Source organism: Lithobates pipiens, unplaced genomic scaffold, assembly GCF_037356315.1.
Source record: "Lithobates pipiens isolate NorthernLeopardFrog02 unplaced genomic scaffold, aLitPip1_a1.2 Scaffold_22, whole genome shotgun sequence".
NCBI classification, from domain to species: domain Eukaryota; kingdom Metazoa; phylum Chordata; class Amphibia; order Anura; family Ranidae; genus Lithobates; species Lithobates pipiens.
In genome coordinates, this window is record NW_027507784.1 from 347,850,812 (window position 1) to 347,866,488 (window position 15,677).

At 56.8% G+C, this 15,677-nt stretch overlaps 1 protein-coding gene across 1 annotated transcript in view; it reads left to right on the forward strand.

The window, feature by feature from the left end:
* Window positions 1-15,677, forward strand: part of SLC12A8 (solute carrier family 12 member 8) — a 52,388-nt gene that overhangs the window by 11,784 nt on the left and 24,927 nt on the right. The window contains exons 5-6 of the mRNA XM_077449753.1: window positions 1,104-1,335; window positions 13,406-13,519. Of these exons, the coding sequence (XP_077305879.1) occupies window positions 1,104-1,335; window positions 13,406-13,519 (346 nt within the window). The remainder of the gene's footprint in view (window positions 1-1,103; window positions 1,336-13,405; window positions 13,520-15,677) is intronic.

Below are 15,677 nucleotides of genomic sequence, written 5' to 3' on the forward strand. Positions count from 1 at the left end.
CTGTGCTCCTGGTACCTGGCTGCACCGGGCTCTGTGCTCCTGGTACCTGCACACACCCGGCTCTGTGCTCCTGGTGCCTGCACACACCCGGCTCTGTGCTCCTGGCGGCACCCGGCTCTGTGCTCCTGGTGCCTGCACACACCCGGCTCTGTGCTCCTGGCGGCACCCGGCTCTGTGCTCCTTGCCACACCCGGCTCTGTGCTCCTGGTGCCTGGACAGACCTGGCTCTGTGCTCCTTGCCACACCCGGCTCTGTGCTCCCGGTGCCTGCACACACCCGGCTCTGTGCTCCCGGTGCCTGGACACACCCGACTCTGTGCTCCTGGCCGCACCGGGCTCTGTGCTCCTGGTGCCTGGCCGCACCGGGCTCTGTGCTCCTGGCCGCACCGGGCTCTGTGCTCCTGGCCGCACCGGGCTTTGTGCTCCTGGCCGCACCGGGCTTTGTGCTCCTGGCCGCACCGGGCTTTGTGCTCCTGGCCGCACTGGGCTCTGTGCTCCTGGTGCCTGGCCGCACCCTGCTTTATGTTTTGGGATTTAGGTACAATTTTTAAAGTGAACTTTACTAAGAGAAACATAGAAGCTGCCATTGCTGTACTACTTTTGAAAATGTTAGCTGCCTGGCTGACTTTGATCCGGAACAAGCATACATGCAGCAGTTGAACGTGGAGCTTCAGATCTACATGCTCCTTTGGATATGTGACCAGTGGCAGTCGCTCCATTAGGGGCACAGGGGCACCCCCCAATCCATGCATCCGGCCCTAATCTACATGCAGGGCTAAAGACGCATGGATTTCTTTGGGGTTTTTTGTATTTTTTTTGTGGAAGCAAATGGTTAGAGCCTGAGGAAACCCCCCTCCCCCCCCTGGCTGGAGCACCGGCTGCTACTGTTTAGTAACCCCAAAAACATTGAAACCAGATGACTGTCATGGGAGCCAGGCAACTAGTATTTTCAGAAGGAGAGATGAGCAGTGGCAGCCTGGCATGTGGATTTTTGTGAAATACAAAGCACAGATGGCTCTGCTTCTTCTTCTCTCTTCTCTATACCATTTGCAGCACTTAGTTGTGTGTAGATCGGGGGACGATTGTACAATCTCTGTTCCTCAGTGTGTTGCAGGCGCCATGTACATCACCGGCTTCGCAGAGTCCATCTCAGACCTCCTCCACCTGCAGAGTACCTGGGCGGTACGCGGCATCTCGCTGGCTGTGCTGCTGGGATTGCTGGGCATCAACCTGGCCGGGGTGAAGTGGATCATTCGGCTGCAGCTGCTGCTCCTGTTCCTATTGGCCGTCTCCACCTTGGACTTCGTGATTGGCTCCTTCTCCCACCTGGATCCAGGTACCCATTGAGTGCCACCATCAGAACCTCTGACCATGGTCCTTGGATTGTTTGTATGTAGATGTGTTCATTGGGGGCGGGGGATGGGGTGCGCTCTTGCCTGCGCGCTTTATTGTGCTTTTGTTGTCAATATCTTGCGTTGTTGTGCTCTCTCACACACTCAGGTTTGTCTTTTCCCTGTGTTCTTGCTCTCTTTTTTGCTTTCTTGCATTCTTGTTTTCTTCCGTCTCATTTTCTCCCTTCCTTCCTTCCTTGTGCTCTTGCTCCCTCTCTTGCACTCTTTCTTTCTCCTGTGCTCTAATTTGTTATCTCTCTTGGCTTGTTGCTTTTTTGTTTTCTCTCCTGTGTTTTCTCCTCTGTGCACTCTCTCTCTTGAACTATTGAACTATCTGATCTCTCTTGTGCACTTTCTATTGCACTCCTCCCTGCACGCTCCCTCTTGTGTGCATCCCTTCTTCTTCTCTCATGCTGGTGATCTCCTATGCTGTGCTCCTGCGCTCTCTTCTTCTTCTCTCGTGCCGGTGATCTCTAATGCTGTGCTCCTGTGCTCTCTCCTCTCTCGTGCCGGTGATCTCCTCCTATGCTGTGCTCCTGCACTCTCTCCTCTCTCATGCTGGTGATCTCCTCCTATGCTGTGCTCCTGCGCTCTCTCATGCTGGTGATCTCCTCCTATGCTGTGCTCCTGCGCTCTCTCCTCTCTCGTGCCGGTGATCTCCTCCTATGCTGTGCTCCTGCACTCTCTCCTCTCTCATGCTGGTGATCTCCTCCTATGCTGTGCTCCTGCGCTCTCTCATGCTGGTGATCTCCTCCTATGCTGTGCTCCTGCGCTCTCTCCTCTCTCGTGCCGGTGATCTCCTCCTATGCTGTGCTCCTGCGCTCTCTCCTCTCTCGTGCCGGTGATCTCCTCCTATGCTGTGCTCCTGCGCTCTCTCCTCTCTCGTGCCGGTGATCTCCTCCTATGCTGTGCTCCTGCGCTCTCTCCTCTCTCATGCTGGTGATCTCCTCCTATGCTGTGCTCCTGCGCTCTCTCCTCTCTCATGCTGGTGATCTCCTCCTATGCTGTGCTCCTGTGCTCTCTCCTCTCTCGTGCCGGTGATCTCCTCCTATGCTGTGCTCCTGCGCTCTCTCCTCTCTCATGCTGGTGATCTCCTCCTATGCTGTGCTCCTGCGCTCTCTCATGCTGGTGATCTCCTCCTATGCTGTGCTCCTGCGCTCTCTCCTCTCTCGTGCCGGTGATCTCCTCCTATGCTGTGCTCCTGCGCTCTCTCCTCTCTCGTGCCGGTGATCTCCTCCTATGCTGTGCTCCTGCGCTCTCTCCTCTCTCATGCTGGTGATCTCCTCCTATGCTGTGCTCCTGCGCTCTCTCCTCTCTCATGCTGGTGATCTCCTCCTTTGCTGTGCTCCTGCGCTCTCTCCTCTCTCATGCTGGTGATCTCCTCCTTTGCTGTGCTCCTGCGCTCTCTCCTCTCTCGTGCCGGTGATCTCCTCCTATGCTGTGCTCCTGCGCTCTCTCCTCTCTCATGCTGGTGATCTCCTCCTTTGCTGTGCTCCTGCGCTCTCTCCTCTCTCATGCTGGTGATCTCCTCCTTTGCTGTGCTCCTGCGCTCTCTCCTCTCTCATGCTGGTGATCTCCTCCTTTGCTGTGCTCCTGCGCTCTCTCCTCTCTCATGCTGGTGATCTCCTCCTATGCTGTGCTCCTGCGCTCTCTCCTCTCTCATGCTGGTGATCTCCTCCTATGCTGTGCTCCTGCGCTCTCTCCTCTCTCATGCTGGTGATCTCCTCCTATGCTGTGCTCCTGCGCTCTCTCATGCTGGTGATCTCCTCCTATGCTGTGCTCCTGCGCTCTCTCCTCTCTCGTGCCGGTGATCTCCTCCTATGCTGTGCTCCTGCACTCTCTCCTCTCTCGTGCCGGTGATCTCCTCCTATGCTGTGCTCCTGCGCTCTCTCCTCTCTCATGCTGGTGATCTCCTCCTATGCTGTGCTCCTGCGCTCTCTCCTCTCTCATGCTGGTGATCTCCTCCTATGCTGTGCTCCTGCGCTCTCTCCTCTCTCATGCTGGTGATCTCCTCCTATGCTGTGCTCCTGTGCTCTCTCCTCTCTCGTGCCGGTGATCTCCTCCTATGCTGTGCTCCTGCGCTCTCTCATGCTGGTGATCTCCTCCTATGCTGTGCTCCTGCGCTCTCTCCTCTCTCGTGCCGGTGATCTCCTCCTATGCTGTGCTCCTGCACTCTCTCCTCTCTCGTGCCGGTGATCTCCTCCTATGCTGTGCTCCTGCGCTCTCTCCTCTCTCATGCTGGTGATCTCCTCCTATGCTGTGCTCCTGCGCTCTCTCCTCTCTCATGCTGGTGATCTCCTCCTATGCTGTGCTCCTGTGCTCTCTCCTCTCTCGTGCCGGTGATCTCCTCCTATGCTGTGCTCCTGCACTCTCTCCTCTCTCATGCTGGTGATCTCCTCCTATGCTGTGCTCCTGCGCTCTCTCATGCTGGTGATCTCCTCCTATGCTGTGCTCCTGCGCTCTCTCCTCTCTCGTGCCGGTGATCTCCTCCTATGCTGTGCTCCTGCGCTCTCTCCTCTCTCGTGCCGGTGATCTCCTCCTATGCTGTGCTCCTGCGCTCTCTCCTCTCTCATGCTGGTGATCTCCTCCTATGCTGTGCTCCTGCGCTCTCTCCTCTCTCATGCTGGTGATCTCCTCCTATGCTGTGCTCCTGCGCTCTCTCCTCTCTCATGCTGGTGATCTCCTCCTTTGCTGTGCTCCTGCGCTCTCTCCTCTCTCATGCTGGTGATCTCCTCCTTTGCTGTGCTCCTGCGCTCTCTCCTCTCTCGTGCCGGTGATCTCCTCCTATGCTGTGCTCCTGCGCTCTCTCCTCTCTCATGCTGGTGATCTCCTCCTATGCTGTGCTCCTGCGCTCTCTCCTCTCTCATGCTGGTGATCTCCTCCTATGCTGTGCTCCTGCGCTCTCTCCTCTCTCATGCTGGTGATCTCCTCCTTTGCTGTGCTCCTGCGCTCTCTCCTCTCTCATGCTGGTGATCTCCTCCTATGCTGTGCTCCTGCGCTCTCTCCTCTCTCATGCTGGTGATCTCCTCCTTTGCTGTGCTCCTGCGCTCTCTCCTCTCTCATGCCGATGATCTCCTCCTATGCTGTGCTCCTGCGCTCTCTCCTCTCTCATGCTGGTGATCTCCTCCTATGCTGTGCTCCTGCGCTCTCTCCTCTCTCTCATGCTGGTGATCTCCTCCTATGCTGTGCTCCTGCGCTCTCTCCTCTCTCTCATGCTGGTGATCTCCTCCTATGCTGTGCTCCTGCGCTCTCTCCTCTCTCTCATGCTGGTGATCTCCTCCTATGCTGTGCTCCTGCGCTCTCTCCTCTCTCTCATGCTGGTGATCTCCTCCTATGCTGTGCTCCTGCGCTCTCAATCTGTTCTAGTCCTTTCCCTGTGCTCTTGCTCTCTTTTACTTAATTGCATTTTCATGCTCCATCTCATGTGTTTGCTTTAGCACTTTCTCTCATTTTTTCTCTCTTGCTCTCTTGCCTGTGCCTTTTTATTGTGCTCTTGTTCTATATATATTTTTTTTGTCTCTCGCATTGTTGCTTTCTTGTTTGCTTGTTGTATTTCACACAAGTGACCAGCAGAGGGTGATGCTGCACTATACACAGGTGACCAGCAGAGGGTGATGCTGCACTATACACAGGTGACCAGCAGAGGGTGATGCTGCACTATACACAGGTGACCAGCAGAGGGTGATGCTGCACTATACACAGGTGACCAGCAGAGGGTGATGCTGCACTATACACAAGTGACCATGAGGTCATTCATGGCTCTCAGTATTTTGGGTCACAGTGCTGCATTACACACAGGTGACCAGCAGGGGGTGGCAGTCCTCTGTGGATGAGGTCATTCTGTGTTTTGGGTTGGGGTGCTGCATTACACACAGGTGACCAGAGGGGGGGCGGTAGTGCTCTGTGGATGAGGTCATTCATGGTTGTGTTTTGGGTCGGGGTGCTGCATTACACACAGGTGACCAGAGGGGGGGCGGTAGTGCTCTGTGGATGAGGTAATTCATGGTTGTGTTTTGGGTCGGGGTGCTGCATTACACACAGGTGACCAGCGGGGGGCGGTAGCGCTCTGTGGATGAGGTAATTCATGGTTGTGTTTTGGGTCGGGGTGCTGCATTACACACAGGTGACCAGCGGGGGGCGGTAGTGCTCTGTGGATGAGATCATTCATGGTTCTGTGTTTTGGGTCGGGGTGCTGCATTACACACAGGTGACCAGCGGGGGGCGGTAGCTCTCTGTGGATGAGATCATTCATGGCTCTCAATGTTTTGGGTCGGGGTGCTGCATTACACACAGGTGACCAGCGGGGGGCGGTAGTGCTCTGTGCATGAGATCATTCATGGTTCTGTGTTTTGGGTCGGGGTGCTGCATTACACACAGGTGACCAGCGGGGGGCGGTAGCTCTCTGTGGATGAGATCATTCATGGCTCTCAATGTTTTGGGTCGGGGTGCTGCATTACACACAGGTGACCGGGGGGGGGGGGGGGGCGGTAGTGCTCTGTGGATGAGATCATTCATTGCTCTCTTTTGGGTCGGGGTGCTGCATTACACACAGGTGACCAGCGGGGGGCGGTAGCGCTCTGTGGATGAGATCATTCATGGCTCTCAATGTTTTGGGTCGGGGTGCTGCATTACACACAGGTGACCGGGGGGGGGGCGGTAGTGCTCTGTGGATGAGATCATTCATTGCTCTCTTTTGGGTCGGGGTGCTGCATTACACACAGGTGACCAGCGGGGGGCGGTAGCGCTCTGTGGATGAGATCATTCATGGCTCTCTTTTGGGTCGGGGTGCTGCATTACACACAGGTGACCAGCGGGGGGCGGTAGCGCTCTGTGGATGAGATCATTCATGGTTCTGTGTTTTGGGTCGGGGTGCTGCATTACACACAGGTGACCAGCGGGGGGCGGTAATGCTCTGTGGATGAGGTAATTTATGGCTCTCTTTTGGGTCGGGGTGCTGCATTACACACAGGTGACCAGCGGGGGGCGGTAATGCTCTGTGGATGAGGTAATTCATGGCTCTCTTTTGGGTCGGGGTGCTGCATTACACACAGGCGACCAGCGGGGGGCGGTAATGCTCTGTGGATGAGGTCACTGTTTGTGTCTTCCAGAGTTCACGGCCCCCATTCTTGGATCCCCGGCGCTCTCCTCCCAGATTATCACTTTCTTTGGCCGTTGTCTGAATTTTCTTCCCGGGACCAGCTGAGTCTCTGCAGGGTGCGGTCTCCCCCCTCCCCTCCCCCACACAATCCTTCTATTCCATACATTGCAGATCGGTGCGCTCACTATTTCCAGGAATATCGATCCCGCCAGTTGTTACTATTAGGAGATGGGGGGGGGGGGGGGATGAGGATCGCAGGGCTCGGCCTTCCTCCCGGGGACGCCTGCAGGGTGTGCCCCCCGATCACAGGAAGGAAATGTTTGTCATTTGTCCTCCGCCGTCCTCTGTGTCCGTTCTGATGGCTTCCCGTCCCTCCCCTCCCCCTCCCGACACTTTGTACAGGACATGTACAGAGCACACTGATCATACATTGTGTGTACAGAACACGTGTATAAGTAATAATCCACAACACTCAATCATCTGTGAGCTTCCTTTAGTTTGCCTGGTGTGAATAGCAGACAGCTGCTTTCTGATTGGTTGTTATAGACGGTACACTCCAGGTGATCGGTGCCATTCATCATGAAGGCAGCACACCTGTCTGGCGTGTATGGTGATGCCTCCCTGAGCATTGCTGCTCTCCCAGAGTGGGGTCCGGAGCGGTTCCGGCTGGGCTCTCAGAGTGGTCCGGAGCGGTTCCGGCTGGGCTCCCAGAGTGGGGTCCGGAGCGGTTCCGGCTGGGCTCCCAGAGAGGGGTCTGGCTGGGCTCCCAGAGAGCGATCCGGAGCGGTTCCGGCTGGGCTCCCAGAGAGGGGTCCAGAGCGGTTCCGGCTGGGCTCCCAGAGAGGGGTCCGGAGCGGTTCCGGCTGGGCTCCCAGAGAGGGGTCCGGAGCGGTTCCGGCTGGGCTCCCAGAGATGGTTCCGGCTGGGCTCCCAGAGAGGGTTCCGGCTGGGCTCCCAGAGAGGGTTCCGGCTGGGCTCCCAGAGAGGGGTCCGGAGCGGTTCCGGCTGGGCTCCCAGAGAGGGGTCCGGAGCGGTTCCGGCTGGGCTCCCAGAGAGGGGTCCGGAGCGGTTCCAGCTGGGCTCCCAGAGAGGGGTCCGGAGCGGTTCCGGCTGGGCTCCCAGAGAGGGGTCCGGAGCGGTTCCGGCTGGGCTCTCAGAGTGGGTTCCGGCTGGGCTCCCAGAGAGGGGTCCGGAGCGGTCCCGACTGGGCTCCCAGAGAGGGGTCCGGAGCGGTTCCGGCTGGGCTCCCAGAGAGGGGTCCGGAGCTGCTCCGGTTGGGCTCTCAGAGAGGGGTCCGGAGCTGCTCCGGTTGGGCTCTCAGAGAGGGGTCCGGAGCTGCTCCGGTTGGGCTCTCAGAGAGGGGTCCGGAGCTGCTCCGGTTGGGCTCTCAGAGAGGGGTCCGGAGCGGTTCCGGCTGGTCTCCCAGAGAGGGGTCCGGAGCGGTTCCGGCTGGGCTCCCAGAGAGGGTTCCGGCTGGGCTCCCAGAGAGGGTTCCGGCTGGGCTCCCAGAGAGGGTTCCGGCTGGGCTCCCAGAGAGGGTTCCGGCTGGGCTCCCAGAGAGGGGTCCGGAGCAGTTCCGGCTGGGCTCCCAGAGAGGGGTCCGGAGCGGTTCCGGCTGGGCTCTCAGAGTGGGTTCCGGCTGGGCTCCCAGAGAGGGGTCCGGAGCGGTCCCGACTGGGCTCCCAGAGTGGGGTCCGGAGCGGTTCCGGCTGGGCTCCCAGAGAGGGGTCCGGAGCTGCTCCGGTTGGGCTCTCAGAGCGGGGCCCGGAGCGGCTCCGGCTGGGCTCCCAGTGAGGTTCCGGCTGGGCTCCCAGAGAGGGGCCCGGAGCGGGTTCCGGCTGGGCTCCCGGTGAGGTTCCAGCTGGGCTCCCAGAGAGGGGCCCGGAGCGGTTCCGGCTGGGCTCCCGGTGAGGTTCCAGCTGGGCTCCCAGAGAGGGGCCCGGAGCGGTTCCGGCTGGGCTCCCGGTGAGGTTCCAGCTGGGCTCCCAGAGAGGGTTTCTGTAAACCCCCCGGCGCACACAGGTGGTCTCTGCACCGTACATGGGCCCCTCCCCTGGCGCACACAGGTGGTCTCTGCACCGTACATGGGCCCCTCTCCTGGCGCACACAGGTGGTCTCTGCACCGTACATGGGCCCCTCTCCTGGCGCACACAGGTGGTCTCTGCACCGTACATGGGCCCCTCTCCTGGCGCACACAGGTGGTCTCTGCACCGTACATGGGCCCCTCTCCTGGCGCACACAGGTGGTCTCTGCACCGTACATGGGCCCCTCCCCTGGCGCACACAGGTGGTCTCTGCACCGTACATGGGCCCCTTTCCTGGCGCACACAGGTGGTATCTGCACCGTACATGGGCCCCTTTCCTGGCGCACACAGGTGGTATCTGCACCGTACGGCGCTCCTCGCTGACACGTCCGTGGAGTCGCCCGCCTCTGAGACGGTAGAACGTTTCTGCAGATTTTTCCAATTATCTGACATAGATGCAGCATGACCTCATGAAGGAGCGCCGCCGATCTGGACGCCATCCAGGGGACACATCGCAGTCTGTGCTGGAGGTGTGCAGCACGGCGACACCCAGCGCCCCGCCCACAAACGCAGCGCCGCGGTGTGAGGGATTATCGGTCTGCACCAAATGAGAGAAAAAAAGAAAGTGTTTTGGTTTTCTCCATTCCAGAGCGATCCCCGCATCTGACATCTGCACCGCCCCCTCAGCCGATCAGGCTGGATAGATTGGGATTCACAGTCGATCGTTCACACATTGAAGATCTAGCCTGTGAATAATCTGCCCCATTTGCTTCTTGATCAAACTGAAAGTGTAAAAGCTCACCACACACCATACAATCTGATTGTTAAATCTCTGCACAATGTTTGTATTCGTCCAATGTGTGATGCAAAACGATTGAATCCGCAAACAATCGAATAGCTGTACCTTCCCTTCTCACCCACATAGACTCCAGTTCAGTCAGATTTGGTGAAATGTTTGCATGGAGCGGAATATTATCGATCGCTTCAAATTGATTGGCAGCACTGAGCTGCTTTGTTCATGAATACAAAATGTATTTTGATCAGATTATGAGATTGATAACCGTCGATCACATCTCCACTATCGTTCAGAATCCTCTCCTCCTGTGTGTGACATATCCGTCAAATGGATGTAAACAACAGATTGGCTGTTCCTATCAGGAGAGATTAATCAAAGCGTGTGTGGCCGCCGATCGATGTAACATGACTGAGCACTGAACAGAGCTTGTTCAGGGGGGAAGAGCCTGGAGAGCAGGGGATGGTGGGGGGGAGACTAGAGAGTTGGTGGGGGAGGGGCAGTGGGGCGGGAGGGAAAGCTGGTGGGGCCTAGAGCTGGTGGGGGGTGGTGGCAGTGGGATGGGGGCGAGAGCTGGTGGGGGGAATGGCAGTAGGATGGGGGCAAGAGCTAGTGGGGGGGTGGCAGTGGGATGGGTGCGAGAGCTGGCGGGGGGAGTGGCTGTGGCATGGGGGAGACAGCTGGCAGGGGGAGTGGCAGTGGGATGGGGGCGAGAGCTGGTGGTGGGGGGAGTGGCAGTGGGATGGGTGGCGAGAGCTGGTGGTGGGGGGGGAGTGGCAGTGGGACGGGGGTGAGAGCTGGTGGTGGGGGGAGTGGCAGTGAGACGGGGGCTAGAACTGGTGGTGGGGGGAGTGGCAGTGGGATGGGGGCGAGAGCTGGTGGTGGGGGGAGTGGCAGTGGGATGGGGGCGAGAGCTGGTGGTGGGGGGAGTGGCAGTGGGATGGGGGCGAGAGCTGGTGGTGGGGGGAGTGGCAGTGGGATAGGGGCGAGAGCTGGTGGTGGGGGGAGTGGCAGTGGGATGGGGGCGAGAGCTGGTGGTGGGGGGAGTGGCAGTGGGACGGGGGCGAGAGCTGGTGGTGGGGGGAGTGGCAGTGGGACGGGGGCGAGAGCTGGTGGTGGGGGGAGTGGCAGTGGGATGGGGGCGAGAGCTGGTTGTGGGGGGGAGTGGCAGTGGGACGGGGCGAGAGCTGGTGGTGGGGGGGAATGGCAGTGGGGCGGGGGTGAGAGCTGGCGGGGGAGTGGCAGTGGCATGGGGGCGAGAGCTGGCGGGGGAGTGGCAGTAGGATGGGGGCGAGAGCTGGTTGGGGGGGGGAGTGGCAGTGGGATGGGGGTGAGAGTTGGCGGGGGGAGTGGCAGTGGGATGGGGACGAGAGCTGGTTGTGGGGGGGAGTGGCAGTGGGACGGGGGTGAGAGCTGTTTGTGGGGGGGAGTGGCAGTGGGACGGGGGCGAGAGCTGGTGGTGGGGTTGTGACAGTGGGACGGGGCAGGGCTGGTGGTGGGGGGGAGTGGCAGTGGGACGGGGGCGAGAGCTGGTTGTGGGGGGGAGTGGCAGTGGGACGGGGCGAGAGCTGGTTGTGGGGGGGAGTGGCAGTGGGACGGGGCGAGAGCTGGTTGTGGGGGGGAGTGGCAGTGGTACGGAGGCGAGAGCTGGTGGTGGGGGGGGAATGGCAGTGGGACGGGGGCGAGAGCTGGCTGGGGAGTGGCAGTGGCATGGGGGCGAGAGCTGGCGGGGGAGTGGCAGTAGGATGGGGGCGAGAGCTGGTTGTGGGGGGGAGTGGCAGTGGTACGGAGGCGAGAGCTGGTGGTGGGGGGGGAATGGCAGTGGGACGGGGGCGAGAGCTGGCTGGGGAGTGGCAGTGGCATGGGGGCGAGAGCTGGCGGGGGAGTGGCAGTAGGATGGGGGCGAGAGCTGGTTGGGGGGGGGAGTGGCAGTGGGATGGGGGTGAGAGTTGGCGGGGGGAGTGGCAGTGGGATGGGGACGAGAGCTGGCGGGGGGAGTGGCAGTGGGATGGGGACGAGAGCTGGCGGGGGGACTGGCAGTGGCATGGGGGCGAGATCTGGTGGGGGGAGTGGCAGTGGGATGATGGGGGGGCGAGCTGGTGGGGGCAGTGGGGTGAGGGGCAAGAGCTGATGGGCAGAGGCAGTGGGGGGGGGGAAAGCCGGGAGTGCTGGTGGGGGGGGGACAGAGGTGGGGTGGGGGGTGGAGAGGCAGTGGGGGAGAGCTGGTGTGGGGGGGGGGGGGGTAGAGCCAGTCATTATAATGGGCTGGTCATTATATGGATGGTAATGGAGGGAGAGGCCCCCCCGGGATCCGGCCCCACATTTCTGCGGTGAGATTATCCTGAGCTGTGAATGGTGGAGGAGGAAGAGATTAGCGGCTGCCAGTATTGTGTGCGGCCCCCGGGGGAGGGGAGATAGCGCTCTGACTTCTGAGAGTAGAATGGCGCTGTGTCCCTTATCGCGGTGTCACCGGAGTGCCGGGGCTGACACCTTCCGGCTGAGGTCTCTCACTGGTGCCAGTTCTTTCCCTGTGACAAGTCCCAGAACTCTCTGATAAAACTCTCCTTTATGTCATTCCAGAGGGGTGGAGGGTGCAAGCGAGACTGAGCCAGAGAGCAATGCAGAAAAGACAGAGGCTGTGGCAGCCAATCAGATTTCATCTGTCATTGCACAATGGCTCAGTGGGTAGCAAAGGGATGCTGAGTTTAAAATAGCATTAGAGTGTAAGCTCCTCTGTACAGAGACTGATGTGACTGTGGGGGAGGGGACATTAGAGTGTAAGCTCCTCTGTACAGAGACTGATGTGACTGTGGGGGGAGGGGACATTAGAGTGTAAGCCCCTCTGTACAGAGACTGATGTGACTGTGGGGGGAGGGGACATTAGAGTGTAAGCTCCTCTGTACAGAGTCTGATGTGACTGTGGGGGAGGGGACATTAGAGTGTAAGCTCCTCTGTACAGAGACTGATGTGACTGGGGGGAGGGGGCTTTAGAGTATAAGCTCCTCTGTACAGAGACTGATGTGATGTGGGGGGGAGGGGACATTAGAGTGTAAGCTCCTCTGTACAGAGACTGATGTGACTGTGGGGGGAGGGGACATTAGAGTGTAAGCTCCTCTGTACAGAGACTGATGTGACTGTGGGGGAGGGGACATTAGAGTGTAAGCTCCTCTGTACAGAGACTGATGTGACTGTGGGGGAGGGGGCTTTAGAGTGTAAGCTCCTGTGGTACAGAGACTGATGTGATGTGGGGGAGGGGACATTAGAGTGTAAGCTCCTCTGTACAGAGACTGATGTGACTGTGGGGGGAGGGGACATTAGAGTGTAAGCTCCTCTGTACAGAGACTGATGTGACTGTGGGGGGAGGGGACATTAGAGTGTAAGCTCCTCTGTACAGAGACTGATGTGACTGTGGGGGGGAGGGGACATTAGAGTGTAAGCTCCTCTGTACAGAGACTGATGTGACTGTGGGGGAGGGGACATTAGAGTGTAAGCTCCTCTGTACAGAGACTGATGTGACTGTGGGGGGGAGGGGACATTAGAGTGTAAGCTCCTCTGTACAGAGACTGATGTGACTGTGGGGGGGGAGGGGACATTAGAGTGTAAGCTCCTCTGTACAGAGACTGATGTGACTGTGGGGGAGGGGACATTAGAGTGTAAGCTCCTCTGGTACAGAGACTGATGTGACTGTGGGGGGAGGGGACATTCGAGTGTAAGCTCCTCTGGTACAGAGACTGATGTGACTGGGGGGGGAGGGGACATTAGAGTGTAAGCTCCTCTGGTACAGAGACTGATGTGACTGTGGGGGGGAAGGGACATTAGAGTGTAAGCTCCTCTGTACAGAGACTGATGTGACTGTGGGGGAGGGGACATTAGAGTGTAAGCTCCTCTGTACAGAGACTGATGTGACTGGGGGGGGAGGGGACATTAGAGTGTAAGCTCCTCTGTACAGAGACTGATGTGACTGGGGGGCAGGGGACATTAGAGTGTAAGCTCCTCTGTACAGAGATTCTACCATTGTGGAGATGAGATCTGTGTTGTAGAGATACATACATGATACAATGTTAATCTGTGCTGGGAATGTTCTGTCCTCTCTCCCCTCAGGGCACGGCTTTGTAGGATATTCGGAGGAATTGCTGCGGAATAATACACTTCCTGATTACTCTGCCGGAGAAACTTTCTTCACCGTGTTTGGTGTATTTTTTCCAGCTGCGACAGGTACTGGGGGAGGGGCTTGGCTCTGTGTGGTGGGCGGAGTGATCTGTGTGTCGTAATGAATATGGAGAGCCAAACTGCTGCAGTTTCGTGTAATTAAATGTTTGGAACCCTAAAAAAAAAAGCTCCTGTTCCCTTATAGCAAATTAGACAGTAGAGATGGGCAACTTTGGTTGTTCGGCGGACAAAATATGGCGTTCGCGGCAAATTCGAAAGCCGCTGGAACACAGTTAAAGTTTATGGGACACAAACGTGAAAAATCAAAAGTGTTCATTTTAAAGGGTAATATGCAAGTTATTGTCATAAAAAGTGTTTGAGGACCCAGGTCCTGCCGCAGGGGAGTGTTTGGGGACCCGGGTCCTGCCCCAGGGGACATGTATCAATGCAAAAAAAAGTCTTAAAAACTACCGTTTTTTCGGGAGCAGTGATTTTAATAATGATTAAAATGAAACAATAAAAGTGTAATATTCCTTTAATTATCATGCCTGGGGGGTGTCTATAGTACGCCTGTAAAGTGGCGCATTTTTCCCGTGTTTAGAACAATGCCACAGCAAAATGACATTTCTAAAGGAAAAAAAGTCATTTAAACTTGACGCGGCTGTAATGAATTGTCGGGTCTCGGCAATATACATAAAACTCATTGAAATGAAACCTCATGGGTCCCCCCCCCCCGTCCATTACCAGGCCCTTTGGGGTTGATATGAATATTAAGGGGAACCCTGAACCAAAAATTTTAATAAATTCAGTGGGGGGTCCCACCAAAATCCATACGAGGCCCTTCAGGTCTGGTATGCATTTTAAGGGGAACCCTGTGCCAAAAAAAAAAAATGGCATAGGGGCCCCCCCCCCCCAAAATCCATACCGGACCCTTATCTGAGCACGCAACCTGGCAGGCCGCAGGAAAAGAGGGGGGATGAGAGAGCGCCCCCCTCCCTCCTGAACCATACCAGGCCACATGCCCTCAACATGGGGAGGATGCTTTGGGATCCCTAACGCACCTTGTCCCCATGTTGATGGGGACAAGGGCCTCATCCCCACAACCCTTGCCCGGTGGTTGTGGGGGTCTGCTGGCTGGGGGCTTATTGGAATCTGGAAGCCCCTTTTAACAAGGGGACACCCAGATCCCGCCCCCCCCCCCAATGTGAATTGGCAACAGGTACCTACCTACCAATTCACAAATAAAGTGTCAAAAATAGTAAAAGAGACAGAAGACACTTTGGGACAAACCTTTTATTAAAAAATAAAAATATTCTGCGATGTAGATCCATCTCACGCCGTCCGCCGTGGTTCCCCTTAATATTCATACCAGACCCAAAAGCCCTGGTAATGGACTGGGGATGGTGTTTTTTTTTTTTTTCAATGATTTTCATCTATATTGCCGGGACCCGACAATTCATTACAGCCGCAAGCAGTTTTAAATGACTTTTATTCCTTTAGAAATGTCATTTTTCTCTCTGACTGTTCTAAACATGGGACACATACGCCACTTTACCGGCATACTATAGACACCCCCCAGGTACGAAATTCAAAGGAATATTTCATTTTTATTGTTTCACTTTGAGCATTATTAAAATCGCTTCTACCGAAAAAAAAAATGCAGTTTTTAAAACTTTTTTTTATTTTTTTGCATTGATACATGTCCCCTGGGGCAGGACCCAGGTCTCCAAACACTTTTTATGACAATAACTTGCATATTAGCCTTTAAAATGAGCACTTTTGGTTTTTCATGTTTGTGTCCCATAGACTTTTACATGGTTCGTCTGAATTTTTTGCCTTTTCGCAAGTACTGGTGCGAACTGGAGCGTGTTTGGCTCATCCTTATTAAACTTTACAGTGATTGTACGTTCTAATCTGCTCCCCTCTAAACTGTACAAAACCTGCCTGTTCCTGCCACTTCCGGTGTCCCCCTCTGTGAGCTGACCACAATAATCGTTGCTGCTGAGCCCTGACTACAGTGGTCAGCTTGCATGCTTCTGTCATCCACAGCTCTCCTCTGTACTCCCCCCCCCCCCCCCCTCTGCCTGTCAGCTCCCGTGTCTCTGTCTCCACCCCTCCCCCTCCTGTTGCTATTCGTATTAAAAAGAAAATTTACAAAACATGCTGGCAGTCCTTCTCCTTTATCCAGCGATAACTAATTCTGTAAGTGTTTGTTTAAAAACAT